Below are 16,352 nucleotides of genomic sequence, written 5' to 3'. Positions count from 1 at the left end.
TCCTAGACCAAAGCTATAGGCTACTAGCCTGAACGTAGTCCTGTCATAACAAAATAACGTCATCATGTTATGTACAATTGGATTTTCCAACAACTTTGTCCGACCGTGTATATGCAACAGTTTCGGACAAAATCTGTCGGACAAAATCCGTCGGACAAAATCCAACGGATATGGTTGTCAGAATGTCTGACCGTGTGTACAAGGGCTGAAGGACAGTAAACTGGCCCCTTGTTTTTAAAGTTTGGAGATCCCTGCTCTGTTCAGTGGGTTTGCAGTGTTGATCTTCAATTTGCAACATAGCTCTCATTGCAAAATGTTTCAGATAGTTTCACATACTGTAATTGATACAACATATACAAGTTTTGTAATACTACTTATTGTGAGCATAAGAAAATGGTCAGCAATTCATTTAATGAAATACATTTTTATGTTTTCACCAGGGTGTAAAGGAAATTGTAGATACATGGGAAAATATGAAGTTTACCGTACAGAGGTATATTAAGGGCACGCAAGACCGCGGCAATATTCTAGGAGCTGTTGATGACATTCTGCAGATTCTTGATGACAATGCTATGAACCTGCAAAGTATCTCCGGCAGTCGCTTTGTTGGTCCTTTCTTAAACACTGTACAGCTGTGGGAAAAATCGCTCTCATTGATTGGAGAAGTAATTGCGGTAAGTAACATTATTTTATTATTATGCTTTGTACTCTATCAATAAAGAGAGCAGTAAAGTGCAGAAGACATTATCAACCACTTAGAGCATTTTTTATTATCAGACCGACTACACTAAACTGTTATGTCGTGTACACACGGTCGGACTTTCTGTCAGACGGAATCTTTTCATCGGATATTCTGATCATGTGTATGCCTCATCTGACTTTTTTTTTTTTGAAAATGCTGACGGACCTAGAAATAGAACATGTTTTAAATCTTTCAGACGGAATCAATTCCTATCGGGAAAACCATTCGTCTTTATGCTATTCCGACGGACCAAAAACGACGCATGGGCAGCGTCGTGTGTGTTGTACATCACCGTGTTCTAGATGATCAGACTTTGTTGTGATTTAGTGTAGGCAAGACCGTTTCAGCGGAACTCTGTCGGAAAAACCGTCAGAGTTTATGCTGACGGAAAACCCGGTCGTGTGTATACTTCATTAGTATTTGTATGCTTTCATTGTGATATCTATATAATTGTCAAATGCAACATTAAATCTACACATTGGCTTTGTGTCTCTCTTACAGGTTTGGATGGTTGTACAGCGGAAGTGGATGTATTTAGAGAGCATATTTATTGGAGGAGATATTCGATCACAGTTACCAGAGGAGGCAAAAAAATTTGACAATATTGACAAAATATTTAAGCGAGTAAGTAGGCATGACCTTAAAATGGTAGTAAACCGTATCTTAAAAAAAAAAAAAATCCCCTGCAAAGCATCGCATACAAGCACATTATGCAAGACTTGCCTTAAAATGAAGCCCTCCAGTGGCATGCTGTCACTGCTGAGAGGGTTTCCTTCTGGGTTCGCAGCCTCCGGCTACATGAGTGGCCGGGGCCACAATGATGTCACTCACCTGCATGTGTGCAGGAGCCCTCGTTTGCGGCTCGGGCTCTGAAGGTTCGGCACAGTATGCGAATGTGCCAGTGATGTCCCTGGCTGCATGCAGTGTGAATATCTTCTAAATGATGCATGTTTAGGAAATATTCACTGTACCTACAGGTAAGCCTATGCTTGGCTCACGCTGGCAGACTGTGTGGCTAGGGGAGCCAATCAGTGGCTTCTCCTCACAGGGTGATCGGAGCACTGATCATCATTGCCATAATTATTGTACCGCCCCAGCAGTGCCCATCAGTGACACCAATCAGGGCCCCTCAGTGATGCCAGTCAATGCTACCTTTCAGTTCTGCCCATCCGTGCTGCCTATCATTGCCCACTAGTGACACCTATCAGTGCTGCATATCAGTGCCACCTATCAGTGCTTATCAGTGCCGCCCATCAGTGTGCCATATTAGTGCCTCCTCATCAGTGCTACCTAATCACTGCCCTTCATCAGTGGCCATCAGTGGCGCCTCGTCAGCACACATCAGTGAAGGAGAAAAATTACTTATTTACAAAATATATTGACAGAAACTAAGAGAAACATATTTTTTTCCAAATTTGTGCTCTTTTTTTCGTTTTTTTTTTGCAAAAAATAAAAAACCCAGCAGTGATTGACTATTTGCCAACTGCCCACCACAGATATACTGCGGCAAGTTACCCGTACGTCAGTCCGTGCATGTTATCGTGTCCGCCAGCCACCCGCGATCGCTCCGCACAGAGGTAGAATGGGGATCTGCCATTGTAAACAAGGCGGATCCCCGTTCTGACAGGGAAGGAGAGAGTGATCTGCAGTTCCTAGTGATCCGGAACAGCAATCTCTCTCTACTCCCTGTTAGTCCACCCCCCCCCCCACAGTAAGAAAGCACCTCCCTAGGGAACACTTAACCCAGGAGTGCCCAACCAGTGGCCCGCGGAGCCCTCTGATTTGGCCCGTGACCACCTGCTCTGGGATAGAATAGAAAGAATACTGTTATTAAAGGTCAGTTTATTACTAAAATCACAGTGTATATATGGGCATATCTTTTCTGCAGTGGGTACTGGGCTGCTTTCAAAACTGATCTGCAGGTGCAGAGCAGTTTACCTGCGCTGGGCCATAGACTTTTATTATTACCTGCGAGTTTGGTGAGCTTTCTGAAAGTGCACCACAACTGCAGAATATAATAGAAGTCTATTGCAAACTGCTGGAAAGCCAAAGGTACACTGCATTGCACACGTGGTGCGGGTAAACCGCAGTGCATCAGTGTGAAAGCAGCCTTGGACAACTTTCACAGGGTCAGTCCGACAGTCTGACCAATTGGACCCTCCATTCACCTCTAAGTAGTGGCAGACATAAACCAACTTGTGTTCTACCTCCAATATGATCTGCCAAAAAGTATCATGGGCTGAGTCTGTGTCCGCTCTGCAAATGCAGAGTCCGCGCTGCAAATGCAGAGTGGTCACGGACATGCCATTCACCTGCTCCGCTCATTGTGGCCCGTGAGCGGTTACCAAGTCGCTCGAGTGGCCCTCACTCTTCAAAAGGTTGGGCATCCCTGACTTAACCCCTTGATCGCCCCCTAGTGTTAACCCCCTTCTCTGCCAGTGTATTTATACAGTGATCAGTGCGTTTTTTTTGGCACTGATCAATGTATTGGTGTCACTGATCACCAAAAAGTGTCACTTCGGGTCAGATTTGTCCGTCGCAATGTCGCAGTTCCTCCCTCCCCTATTTTGTAGACGCAATAACTTTTTTCGCAAACCAATCAATGTACGCTTATTAGGATTTTCTTATACCAAAAATATGTAGCAGAGTACATATTGGCCTAAACTGATGAATACATTTGTTATTTAACTTTTTTGGGGGGATATGTATTATAGCAAAAAGTCAAAAATTTCCTTTTTTTTTTTCAAAATTGTCGGTCTTTTTTTTGTTTATAGCTCAAAAAATAAAAGGTGCAGAGGTGATCAAATACCACCAAAAGAAAGTTCTATTTGTTGGAAAAAAGGGACTTCAATTTTGTTTGGGTACAGCATTGCATGACTGCTTAATTGTCAGTTAAAGCGAAGCAGCGCTGTATCGGAAAAAATGACCTGGTCATTAAGGGGGTAAATCCTTCCGAGGCTGAAGTGGTTAAATACCACTAAAGGAAAGCTCTATTTGTGTGAAAAAAAATCATAAAAATTTAATTTGGGTACAGCGTTGTATGACCACGCAATTGTCATTCAAAGTGCGACAGCACTGAAAAATGGCCTAGACAGGAAGGGGGTAAAAGTGCCCAGTAGGGAAGTGCTTTTTTTTTTTGGTGCCCCACATCATCTAGCCTTTCCCTTGCAGCCTGACTATCCCTGTACTGCCCCTTTCATTCATTGAAATTCAGTACTTTCAATAATGAAGGTTCAGTGTTACATGTGGATATTACCTAAGGTGGCCTGCACACCAATTTAGTCTGCCTGGGAATGCCCACTCTTCCATTCTGTCATCTACCCTTCACAGAATTTTAATATTTGCAGAATTCCTCCCGAAAGCCAGTCATCTGTTTGCATTGGGGCTGAGGGGTACAGAAGCAGAGTGGTGTCTAAAATAAGTATGTAATGAAAGCAGAAGGTTTTATCTCAAATTTTAAATAATCAGTTGATGAGAAGGGGAAAGAGTGAAGGCACATTATAAACAGAATAAACGTCAGCTTTAATTCATGAAAATAATGCAAGAATATATTTATGATTAATTTTTTACTAAACGACTTTATTTATAATTTACAGATAATGTCAGAAACTGTGAAAGACCCAGTTATAAAGCGATGCTGCCAGGCAACAAACCGGTTGTTTGACTTACAGAACCTAAGTGAGGATCTTGAGAAATGTCAGAAGAGCTTGAATGATTACCTAGACTCTAAGAGAAATGCATTCCCTCGATTCTTCTTCATATCAGACGATGAGCTTCTCAGCATTCTTGGCAACAGTGATCCCACTTGTGTACAGGAGCACATTATCAAGGTGAACAGTTTAGGGCACAGGTGGCAAACACAAGGCCCGCTGGCCAAATCCGGCCCGCCAGGGCTTGTCAAGTGGCCAACACAGCAGCCTCCGGCCACTACCTCTTTTTCTCTGCAGGTATCCAAGGCAACAAGGGAAAACAGAAAGACAGTGTTGTGCTGCTTATTTAGTACTGATACTGAACACAGAGATCTGCCCTAGAGGGAGGTACTAACTTATAGCCCAATACAAAGGGAGGGAGCCGCCTATACAGGGAGGTACCAGGGCTGGGCCAGGTAGGACAGAGTGCAGATGTGAGGAAATTTGGGAGGACGCTATGTGGAGGCAGATGTGTGCAGAGGTTGGGGGATGGGAGGAAAGTAATGGGTGCAGAGGTCAGAACCAAGGAGGAGGGGTGGAAATGAGATGTTGCACACTGTATAGTACACTCCTGACCCCTCTACTCTGTAGGTAGCACAATCCTGACCCCTGCACTCTACATAGCGCAATCCTGACCTCTGTACATAGCGCAATCCTGACCCGTGCACTCTACGGGGCGCAATCCTGACCCCTGCACTCTATACATAGCGCAATCCTGACCCCTGCACTCTGTACATAGCCCAAACCTGACCCCTGCCCTACAGATACAACCAGCCCTTTGAGGGCAACCATCCTGCCGATGCTGCCCCCGATGAATTTGAGTTTGACACCCCTGGTTTAGGGGTTTTGGACAAGATATAATGTCTAGCAAACACTGAAAATTGCATTATAGCATTATATAGTTGCAATAACTAGTATATTTGTGTCCTACTGTACATTGGGCGGATAATACAGCGCCAATGTAACCTCAGAATTCACCCACTACAGTCCTCAGTTTGCAGCTTTAAGAAACTTTACCTAACTGATTCTTAAGAGCATATTACCCCTTTTTTAACCCAGAGGTCAGTGAAGTGCAGTTGCATTTTAGAGTGTTTACAACCTGATGGTGTGAATGGGCCCTTTTCCCAAGTTTGCCCTGCTGCTAGCTGATAAACTCAGCTGTCACTGATAGCGTTAGCCCCCACTAACAATCGGGAACCACTTAGAGCAGTGGTCATCAACCCTGTCCTCAGGGCCCACTAACCGGCCAGGTTTTATGTATTACTTTGGGGAGATGCAGACTAGAATACTGCAATCACTGTGCAGCAAATGATATCACCTGTCATGTATTTCAGTTATCTTACAAACCTGGCCTGTTAGTGGGCCCTGAGGACAGGGTTGATGACCACTGACTTAGAGAAGTTCCCAACCATGTCATCACTATGTCAGCTACAACACAGTGAAACACACTGAAAAAAAAAAAAGTTTTCTCTATCTTCCAGTGAGGGACACAGCTTGGCATAAGCATCCCAGAGTTATAATGCTGCCAACAGGAGAAAAGGGCGCTAGGCACACAGAAAACTGGAGGCAAACCCACTAGAGGCTATAACTCTCCCACCTCCCACCTACTCAGTTTTGTTTAGTGCCCTTTGAAGAATGGATGTCTCTTTTTTTCTACTATCAACATCTACTGGTAGATTCAGGCCAGATATTGGAAATCTTGGAAGTCTTTCCAGTTAGCTAACCAGCACACGTTTTCCTGGTTCAATGTGTATACTGGTATTCTCTTTGTGACAGCCCTGCGTTTGGTGGTGACAACCCCTCTTTGTTTCAGTTAACAAAGGACTTTGCTTTTAAGGTCAATCCAGTGTATCTGCAGTTTCCTTGCTGAGTTTTCCGAATTAGAACTACAGCAGTTTTTTTCTTCTTTAAATGTACAAGAAATATTTTTTTCTGTATGTGCTTCTGCCACAGAAGCAGCTGTCAAGAGGATAGAAAACTTTTCTGGACTTGTTTATTGTACTGGAGAGCCCTCCTTATATCCTCTTCTAGTCGGCTGTGTGTGTTTGTAGAATTCTGGCATTCAGGCACTGTTTATGTCCAAGGAACTTTTTGAAATTCCTAATTTCATCCTTGGGTGCTCATTCTTCTTCCTGCCTAACAACAGAGGAGTTTTATTATGCAAAGATTTATGACTTGAATAGGGCATTTTGTTGCTCCTCTTGAATGTAAGCCCTTGTACACACGGTCGGACATTCCGATGGAAAATGTCCGATCGGACCATGTTGTCGGATAATCCGACAGTGTGTGGGCTCCATCGGTCTGTTTCCGTCGAATATCCGACGGACCAAGTTTGAGAGCTTGGCTATAAAATTTTCTGACAACATGATCCGATCACGTCAGTTCCGATCGTGTGTAGCCTAGTCTGATGGACAAGGTGCCACGCATGCTCACAATAAAATTCTGAGACGGAAGCGCTCGCTCAGGTAAAACTACCTCTCGTAATGGATATAGCACATTCGTCACGCTGCAATGTTAAAAATTCTTTAATGCAACGCATTCTCTTTACAATGCTACAAGAATGAAGTTGTTTTGCTGCTCATATTCACACACACTTCTCTCAGACTTATTTCTTTATTTTTTTTACTCATTTCATGAATGCAATATTTTAATTCGTCACATCTCCCCAATCATTTTTATTTTTTTTTGGTTTTAAATTTGGTAGTTGTTTTTTTTAATCAACATCTCCTTTTTTGACAGTTTGCTCATCTTCGCAGTTTTTTTTGGTGTGTTTTGTCTGTCAACTTAGCACAACGCCATTATTATCTTTTTATTTTATTGTTTTCTTTTTTAATCTAGAGGAGGCTGTTTGGTGTTGGTGCCCCTTGTTATTCATTTGACTTTGTATTTTTGAAATGTACCGGCCTACTCACAAATAAACTGCCCTTTTTGAAGTAAAACACATAGGCAAGTATTTCTTCAACAAAAAAAAAACTTTATTTAGGTGTCAAACAAATAAACAGGAAGGCCTGAAAGAACGAACTGAAAACCAGAAACGAGCAGACAATAAGCAATGAAAATCAAAGCTTACTATACCAAGATATAGTCCACAATGAGCAACAAATGCTAACTGACTACATGCACTGATAAGCAGATACGCACCGACAAGCACAAACTGAAGAACAGTAATGATCCGAAGCACAAATCTAAAAAGCGCGAATCGTCTCTAACCAAACTTCTACTAACACGCGATAAACACGAGATCAGCAGAAGGAGCCCAAAGGGTGCCGGCCGTGGTGCTGAACTTCCCTTTTCTAGTGCCATTGTACGCAGCTTACGTCACCGCGTTCTTGGCAACCGGAAATTCCGACAACTTAGTCTGACCGTGTGTATGCAACACCACTTCCGGACTAAATTCCGTCGGAATTTATCCGACAGATTTGGTTGTCGGAATGTCCGACTCTAAGGGCTTAGAGTTTAAAATAAAGGGTATATCATGAAACGTATAAGACTTATTTTCACTGGTGTGAGTGTTTTTTTTCCCAGTTAGGGATAGAACAGTATTTTGGCCCTTAGCATCATCAAAGTTCAGGTGCCTACATTGTCTGTTCTTTTCCTGATCCCTCTATTTCTCCCTCTCTCCTGATGATTTCTTCTGAGATGGATTTCTTTCATAATGAATCCTTTATCACCCAGCTTCACCATAGACACTGCGGCATTTTATGCAGTTCTAGGATTGGTGGACTCTTCAGCAGAGTCTTGGGGGACCGTACCCTGAGAACCTCATTTAGAAAGATGCTGGGCCTGCCTGTAATGTTGCTTTGCACTGGATTCTGCTGTGGGTCACCCCCTTGGCACATAGTGCTTATAGCGTTATCCATAGGGTCCTTTACAGGTCCAGAGTGGCAGTCTGCTGGATGCAGAGCCCAGCATGTAAAGGGCAAACTGATGTGGTGAGTGCAGAGCAGAATGTCCTTTTAACATTCAGTCCTGGGGTGCCTGGCACTTTTTTCCCTATGGAAGTTGAGTACACTGAATTAGCCCAGGAAAAAGAATATTGTAACATGCTCAAGCTCTGAGCAGATGCTCCATGGGCTCTTCCATATCATCCAGATCTCTTGCCCCTAGGGCCAGTGTTCCATCCTGCAATTCAGTTTCTGGCTTGAATGGTATAGTTGTTGACGCAGTGGTTCTAAGGCACAGGGTCCTTGCAGATTCTGTTATCCCCACCCTCTTAAAGGTCAATAAGTCCACTTCTCATAAAATCTACCATCGCACCTGGAGGACCTAATTGAGACACACACCTTGGTGTGAGTCAAGGACGTTTCGTCTAGAAAGTATTCCGTGGGGCTTCTGTCCAGTCTGATATGGACCAAAAACTGGAATTGAGTACCATTGCAAGTACAAATCTTGACCTTGACTGAAACCTTTGGCCTCTTTCTCTGTAGTTAAGGCTTTTGTTCTGGGGGTAGCTACCATCCTTCTCCCTGATTGTTCCCTTGTATCCCTTTGGGTTTTCAATCTGGTCTTCTTGGTTGCCCTTTGAGACTATAATCAGTATTACTTTGTATGACCTTACCAGTCAGGTGGCCTTTATTGTGGCTATCAGTTCTGTAAGGACAGTCTCTGAATTGGTGGACTTATCCTGTATGGAAACTTTCTAAAGTTAGCCATACACTAGTAGATTATCTGACTGAACATTTGTATCAAAATTATCAGTACATATGATGACTTGACCAATGTTATTTGAAAGTACTTAAGAATGTGACAAAAAAAAAAATGGAAACTATCATGCACAGCTGCACCAGATTTTGCACTCTTCAATTTTAATATACCAACCCTTTTGCATTGTACAAGGCCTCTTTGCTCCCAATGGTGATATATACCTTCCCCCTTAATCCTTCTTGTGTGTCTGATAATAAAATTTGCTACAAGGCCATCTTTATAGACTTGTGAAATGATTTTTAAATAGATTTTGTTGACTATTTTCCCCTTAGCTGAAATAGGGCAAGAGTGAGTGCAGAATTACAGCAGAGCAAAACTGTTTTTTGGTGAAGAAAATACGGAAATTAGACGTTTATATATGGCCACTTAGAGTCAATGCCATTGCCCAATTCATTTGGTCTAACATTAAAGGAGCTCTATGGTCACAGCATGTATGTTCATTTTATAACAACAGCACTGCAATACAAGCAATAGTTACTGTATATTTTTCAATCCAATATACGCTTACAAGAAAGATCTCCTTTCATTCTGTACAGCAGTGCCTACTCGGAGGGCATAGTGAAAAGGTGTCACAGAATTCAAGGAAGTAAATGCGTGGAGATCTTCACAAACTAAGTTTACAAACCTCAAGATCGTTCACATTAATAGGATAAAGCCTGCAATAATTGAAATACATTTTATATTTTCACTTTAAGTTATAGGGGAATGCACACTTCAGTTTGGGACTGAAAGTGTCTAAATGCTGTGTGATTAAACTGTTATCATTTACCTATTTAATAAAAGCAACCTCTTTTCTTGCAGATGTATGATAACATCGCATCTCTGAAATTTCAAGATGGAGACAGTGGCGAAATGATGGCAACAGGTATGATCTCAGCTGAAGGAGAAGTGATGGCATTCCGCCAAGCCATAGCAGCTGAAGGTCGTGTGGAGGATTGGATGACTGCTGTATTGCAGGAAATGAGAAGAACCAACAGACTCATTACAAAGGAGGCTATATTTAGATACTGTGAGAATAAGAGCAGGTACTCTATACTCCACTGTCATATTCATCAATACTTGTCTACATGCATTAAACTTCCTGTGTTAGAATCCATATAAGAATACCATAAAAGATATGCTTTTATTTTATTTTTTTACTCCCTTGTTAATTTGAAAATAACAGCATACAAAATACATGCTATTTTGAATTATTTATCTTATGCTTGTATGTAGTTATGACAAAACAAGGCTTCTATAGTGTGTACTTGACAGATCAAATGTAGCTGCCTGAATAATCAAAATACAACTAGAGTTGTTGCACATAGCAACAAATCAGATTTCATATTACATTTCTTGCATCATCGCAAAAACAAGCAAATGTCCAGCTGGTGGGCATAACCAGTCCTGCTGCTGTAATGAGAAAGCATGCTTCTCAGACTATGCCTTGGGACCAGTGTCACTGCTTATTTTCTTTGCCCCATCACAGAATCGTGCTACTGTATTGTCAATGTGGCAACCCCACTATTGACTTTATTATAGTAAAGGCAATGCTAAAGTTATATAAACAGCCTACTAAACAGCACTTTTTCATGAATCCACATCTTCTACCCCAAGGCCAAATATGCACTAGCATTCTCTAGCTCCTGTCCCCAAGGCCCAATGTGTTCCATCTTTCTAGCCTCCAAGGTCAGCTGTGTACTGCATTCTGTTGCCATGCTATTGGGCACCAGCATACTACACCTTGTTTCCCCAACCCCTATTGTGCACCAATATTCCATCTTCTGATCCTAAAGCTAAATGCGCGAATGGCATTTCATATCTCCTGCCCTCATGGCCTGCTGTACACTGGTATTCCAAATTTTCTGTCTCCAAGGACTAACAGTATGTGCACTGGTATTCCACTGTCTGCCCTCAAAGGTTCCTTGTGTCACAGAAATACAGAACTTCTGTCCCCAAGGCCCACTGGTTATTCTACATCTTCTGTGTAAGTGTTTAAAAAAAAAAAATGTTACCCTGTTTCCCCTAAAATAAGACCTAGCGTGATTGTCGGTGTTGGCTGCAATATAAGCCCTACCACCCAAATAAGCCCTACTCTGTTTCCTCAAAAATAAGCCCTACCCTGAAAAGAAGATCTACAAGGACTTTAACTAGGGCTTAATTGGGGGGTAGGGCTTTTATTGCAGCTATCACCGACAATCACACTAGGTCTTATTTTAGGGGAAACAGGGTAATAGTGTGCAAGAAATGAGGGGAATGGGAAACATTTGTCTGTAACATATCCATGTACACACATGAGCAAGTGTATTGTTTATGTACCATGTCCCCAAGCCCTACCTGTTGGAAGGATAGGAATAGATAGAGACAGGCACGGTGGCAGCCAGTGATATGTTTGAATATCTAACTGTTCTTACATTGTATTCATTTTGTAGGATAGACTGGATGCTTTTGTACCAGGGTATGGTTGTCCTGGCTGGTAATCAAGTTTGGTGGACATGGGAAGTGGAGGACGTGTTCCGAAAAGTGAAGAAAGGGGAGAAACAAGCACTAAAAAACTATGCAAAGAAAATGCACCAACAGATTGATGAGCTGGTCACCCGTATCACCACCCCGCTCAGTAAAAATGACAGGAAGAAGTACAACACTGTTCTTATCATTGATGTACATGCCAGAGACATTGTGGATATATTTGTCAGAGACAGGTATGCAAGTGGAAAAACTATTGTGAAATGACTCTGTAAAAAGCAAATATTGTTTAATATTTTTAAATAATCATTTCAAATACTTCTTTACCAGTATTATGGATGCTCGGGAATTTGAATGGGAAAGCCAACTACGTTTTTACTGGGACAGAGAACCCGATGAACTCAATGTCCGACAGTGCACAGGAACCTTTGCCTATGGCTATGAATACATGGGACTTAACGGGAGGCTAGTCATCACCCCACTTACTGATAGGATTTACCTCACCCTTACCCAGGTGCTCTATAGTATATCTCTGACAGCATGTGTGTATATTCGTATGTAGTATATTATATCAGATCATATTACATTATTACATACTATAATTTTGTAGGACATTTGCCATCTATGTAATTTTAAGAACATTTGATCAAAATTTGATTACAATTGATCCATATATGGTCAGTAACATGTCATCAGTATAAATCTGATGACTGAAGTGTCTTAAAGAACTGTGTTGCCCCATAACAACTATTCAGCTACCCTATTCTTTTTTCTACTCTACACTATAAGCAGTTATTGTAAGCAATGCATATGATTCCATTACAAAGTGCACAGTGTCTGTGTAGATAACAACAGATGTTTTGACTACCAGTTTAATGGTTACATCCACGAATACCGGAAACCAGTTACTATTCAGCTCTGATAAGTTGGAATGTTGAGCACCAGTGCAAGTATTTTAGTTCCTTATATATTTGCATAGACTTGTATTGGAGAAATGAATGCTTATATCAGGCTAGTATCAACTGGATTTTATTTCATGAAGCACTATGTATAATATTTATGTGTAATAATTATTTATGGCCATAATGTTAGCAGTCAGGTGTGTGTATTAGATTGGGGGTTGGAATGAGTTTTGAGGTGAATGGTTAGATTTAGGGTTTAGAGTTAGGGTATTAACTGGCCACACTCAAATTTTAAGTAGAAAAATCAAAGGAGCTGGGTGAAAAAGGACCTGGGGGTCCTAGTAGATGATAGGCTCAGCAATGGCATGCAATGCCAAGCTGCTGCTAACAAAGCAAACAGAATATTGGCATGCATTAAAAAGGGGATCAACTCCAGTGATAAAATGATTATTTTCCCGCTCTACAAGACTCTGATCCGGCCGCACCTGTCCAGTTTTGGGCACCAGTTCTCAGGAAGGATGTACTGGAAATGGAGCGAGTACAAAGAAGGGCAACAAAGCTAATAAAGGGTCTGGAGGATGTTAGTTATGAGGAAAGGTTGCGAGCACTGAACTTATTCTCTCTGGAGAAGAGACGCTTGAGAGGGGATATGATTTCAATATACAAATACCATACTGGTGACCCCACAATAGGGATAAAACTTTTTTGCAGAACGGAGTTTAACAAGATTCGTGGCCACTCATTAAAATTAGAAGAAAAAGAGGTTTAACCTTGAACTATGTAGAGGGTTCTTTACTGTAAGAGCGGCAAGGATGTGGAATTCCCTTCCACAGGTGGTGGTCCCAGCCGGGGGGCATTGATAGTTTCAAGAAACTTTTAGATAAGCACCTAAATGATTGCAACATACAGGGATATACAATGTAATACTGACATATAATCACACACATGGATTGGATTTGATGGACTTGTGTCTTTTTTTAGCCTCACCAGCTATATAATTATGTGTAAAATTGTCAGACAGCAATTGCGTTCACCAGGGGAGAAGTGTGGATGGAAGAATATGTTAGATTTCTATGTATGTGTGTATAGCTAGCATTAGGCTCAGTTTAATGTACACCTGTCATGGGAACAGGGCTGCCATCAGGGGAGTACAGGCAGTACTCCTGTAAGGGGCCCCAGTGTGCCAAGGCGCCCATGCGTTGCCCGCTATAGAGAAGGAGAAGGGAGCTGTGACAAGAAAGAGAGGCGAGCTGCGGGACGTCAGTATATCTCCCCCGCTCACCCCCACCTTTCTCCTGTCAACAGTGGAGAGAGAGCGGCTCTCACCTGGTTTGCCGCTTAGCTTGTTGCCCGGTCTGTTTCCCTCCCGATTGGCCACAGCGGAGCCAATCAAAAGAGACTAGGGTCTAGTGGAGCATCGTGGGACATGCAGTCCCAGAAGATTGACTGTCCCATTTTTGTGCACAGCCAGCAGACTTCAGCCCCCAGCAGGCACTCTGCTGGGGGAAAGAATCTGGAACCCAGGAAGAAATTGAGGGAGTAATTGCTACAGGACACAGAGAAAAGAGAGGAAACCAGAAAGGGAGCCACGCTGTAGCATTGCTATCAGAGAGAGGGCCACGCTGTACCACTGAAATTAGATAGGGAGCCACTCTGTGCCCGTGCCATCAGAGAGGAAGCCACGCTGTGCCCGTACCATCAGAAAGGGAACCACGCTGTGTCCATGCCATCAGAGAGGGAGCCACGCTGTGTCCGTGCCATCAGAGAGGAAACCATGCTGTGCCATTGCCATCGGAAAGGGAGCCACGATGTGCCCATGCCATCAGAGAGGGAGCCACGCTGTGCTCGTGCCATGAGAGAGGGAGCCACGCTGTGCTTGTACCATCAGAGAGGGAGCCACGCTGTGCCTGTGCCATCAGAGAGGGAGCCACGCTGTGCCTGTGCCATCAGAGAGGGAGCCACGCTGTGTCTGTGCCATCAGAGAGGGAGCCACGCTGTGCCTGTGCCATCAGAGAGGGAGCCACGCTGTGCCTGTGCCATCAGAGAGGGAGCCACGCTGTGCCTGTGCCATCAGAGAGGGAGCCACGCTGTGCCTGTGCCATCAGAGAGGGAGCCACGCTGTGTCTGTGCCATCAGAGAGGGAGCCACGCTGTGCCTGTGCCATCAGAGAGGGAGCCACGCTGTGCCTGTGCCATCAGAGAGGGAGCCACGCTGTGCCTGTGCCATCAGAGAGGGAGCCACGCTGTGCTTGTGCCATCAGAGAGGGAGCCACGCTGTGTCTGTGCCATCAGAGAGGGAGCCATTCTGTGCCCGTGCCATCAGAGAGGGAGCCACGCTGTGCCCATACCATCAGAGAGGGAGCCACGCTGTGCCCGTGCCATCAGAAAGGGAGCCACACTGTGCTGTGCCATCAGAGAGGGAACCACTCTGTGCCCGGACCAACAGAGAGGGAGCCACGCTGTGCCCATGCCATCAGCGAGGGCGCTACGCTGTGCCATCAGAGAGGGAGCCAATCTGCACAGCACCACCAGAGAGGGAGAAAAACTAAGCCACTACCATGATACAGGCATACTAAACTATTGACCAGAGTCGGCCTGGGCAACCCAGAGTGAGCAAACGTCCAGCCGGAGGGATCACTGCTGCAGTTTCGCTGGGTCTGGTAAGAGGGCCTGTTGGCCATTATCCATTACTGCTCCTGGGGACTGAGCTATTAGGAATTGCCTAAACTGCTATCCCTCTAGGCCTTATTGACTGACGTAATACGTGCCAATGAGCTCCAATACAGGACTGCCGGGCTAAAAGAATAGGGGGGGTGGTGACAAAATGTTTTGCCGCACTAGCTGACATCAACCCTAGTGACGCCACTGTCCCCTGTGCTTTATATTTGGATTTTATTTAATATCCTTCTCCTTGGATGGGACACCTGAGGCTGCCATGCTGGCATGATGGAGTTGCATTGTGAAAATGGATGAGGATGACTCTGGGTGGATATGAGTTACATTGTGAAGAGGCTCTTCACTATGTACTGTAACTCTCGTCCCCACCCAGAGTCATCCTCATCCATTTTCACAATGCAACTCCATCATCTTCATCCCCGCCCAACATCACCCATCCCTCTCTCCACAATGTATCCCCATCCACGCCCAGCATTGCCCATCCCTCTCTCCACAATGTATCCCCATCCACGCCCAGCATCGCCCATTCCTCTCCAGGATGCTGGTCGTGGATGGGGATAATGGTATTGTGCTTTAGTCAGTCAAGAGTTTTTATATTGATTGAATCATATATCACACCACACCCCACCAAAGGACTCGGTGGGATGGCCCGTGGGCGGATTTGGTGGGATGGCCAGTAGGCGGGCCCTGGGGAATATTGGTAGTCAGGCCTGGGGGGGGGGGGGGGGCAGGCCTAAAGCTGTTTAAGGGGCCCAAAATTTCTGATGCCTGCCCTGCATGATAAAACTATATAGGCTGTCATGGTTTAACACCCTTATAAGAATGTTAATTCCCTGGCTGTCAAAGTTGATGCTTTGATTTTAATGTTTTCCAAATTACAGGCCTGGAACAAGTATGGAGATTAGAAATTCCAACACTTATTAAAGTCAAACACATGCGGAAAACTAGAAATTTTAGAAGGATGCTAGCAATGCAACTGCTGTACTTCCCTCATAACAGCCTAAAAGTTGGGAATAGGGTTTGGGTTGAGGTTAGGTAATGTGAAATTTAGGGTGTTAGGGGCTAATTGAGGTTAACAGTACATAACATACAAATGTTTATTTAGGATTTAAATATATATGTTGACCAGACTTGACATTATGTTATCATAAAACACAATTAACAAACAGATTCTTGTGAATAAAATATGGTTCTA

General features: G+C 43.6%; 1 protein-coding gene across 1 annotated transcript in view; it reads left to right on the top strand.

The window, feature by feature from the left end:
• Nucleotides 1-16,352, top strand: part of DNAH10 (dynein axonemal heavy chain 10) — a 245,701-nt gene that overhangs the window by 82,597 nt on the left and 146,752 nt on the right. Inside the window, exons 26-31 of the mRNA XM_077461854.1 lie at nt 441-674; nt 1,244-1,366; nt 4,339-4,572; nt 9,937-10,160; nt 11,547-11,816; nt 11,911-12,094. Of these exons, the coding sequence (XP_077317980.1) occupies nt 441-674; nt 1,244-1,366; nt 4,339-4,572; nt 9,937-10,160; nt 11,547-11,816; nt 11,911-12,094 (1,269 nt within the window). The remainder of the gene's footprint in view (nt 1-440; nt 675-1,243; nt 1,367-4,338; nt 4,573-9,936; nt 10,161-11,546; nt 11,817-11,910; nt 12,095-16,352) is intronic.

This window comes from Lithobates pipiens, unplaced genomic scaffold (genome assembly GCF_037356315.1).
Source record: "Lithobates pipiens isolate NorthernLeopardFrog02 unplaced genomic scaffold, aLitPip1_a1.2 Scaffold_3, whole genome shotgun sequence".
Classification (NCBI taxonomy): domain Eukaryota; kingdom Metazoa; phylum Chordata; class Amphibia; order Anura; family Ranidae; genus Lithobates; species Lithobates pipiens.
This window is presented reverse-complemented; position numbering and strand designations above follow the sequence as displayed.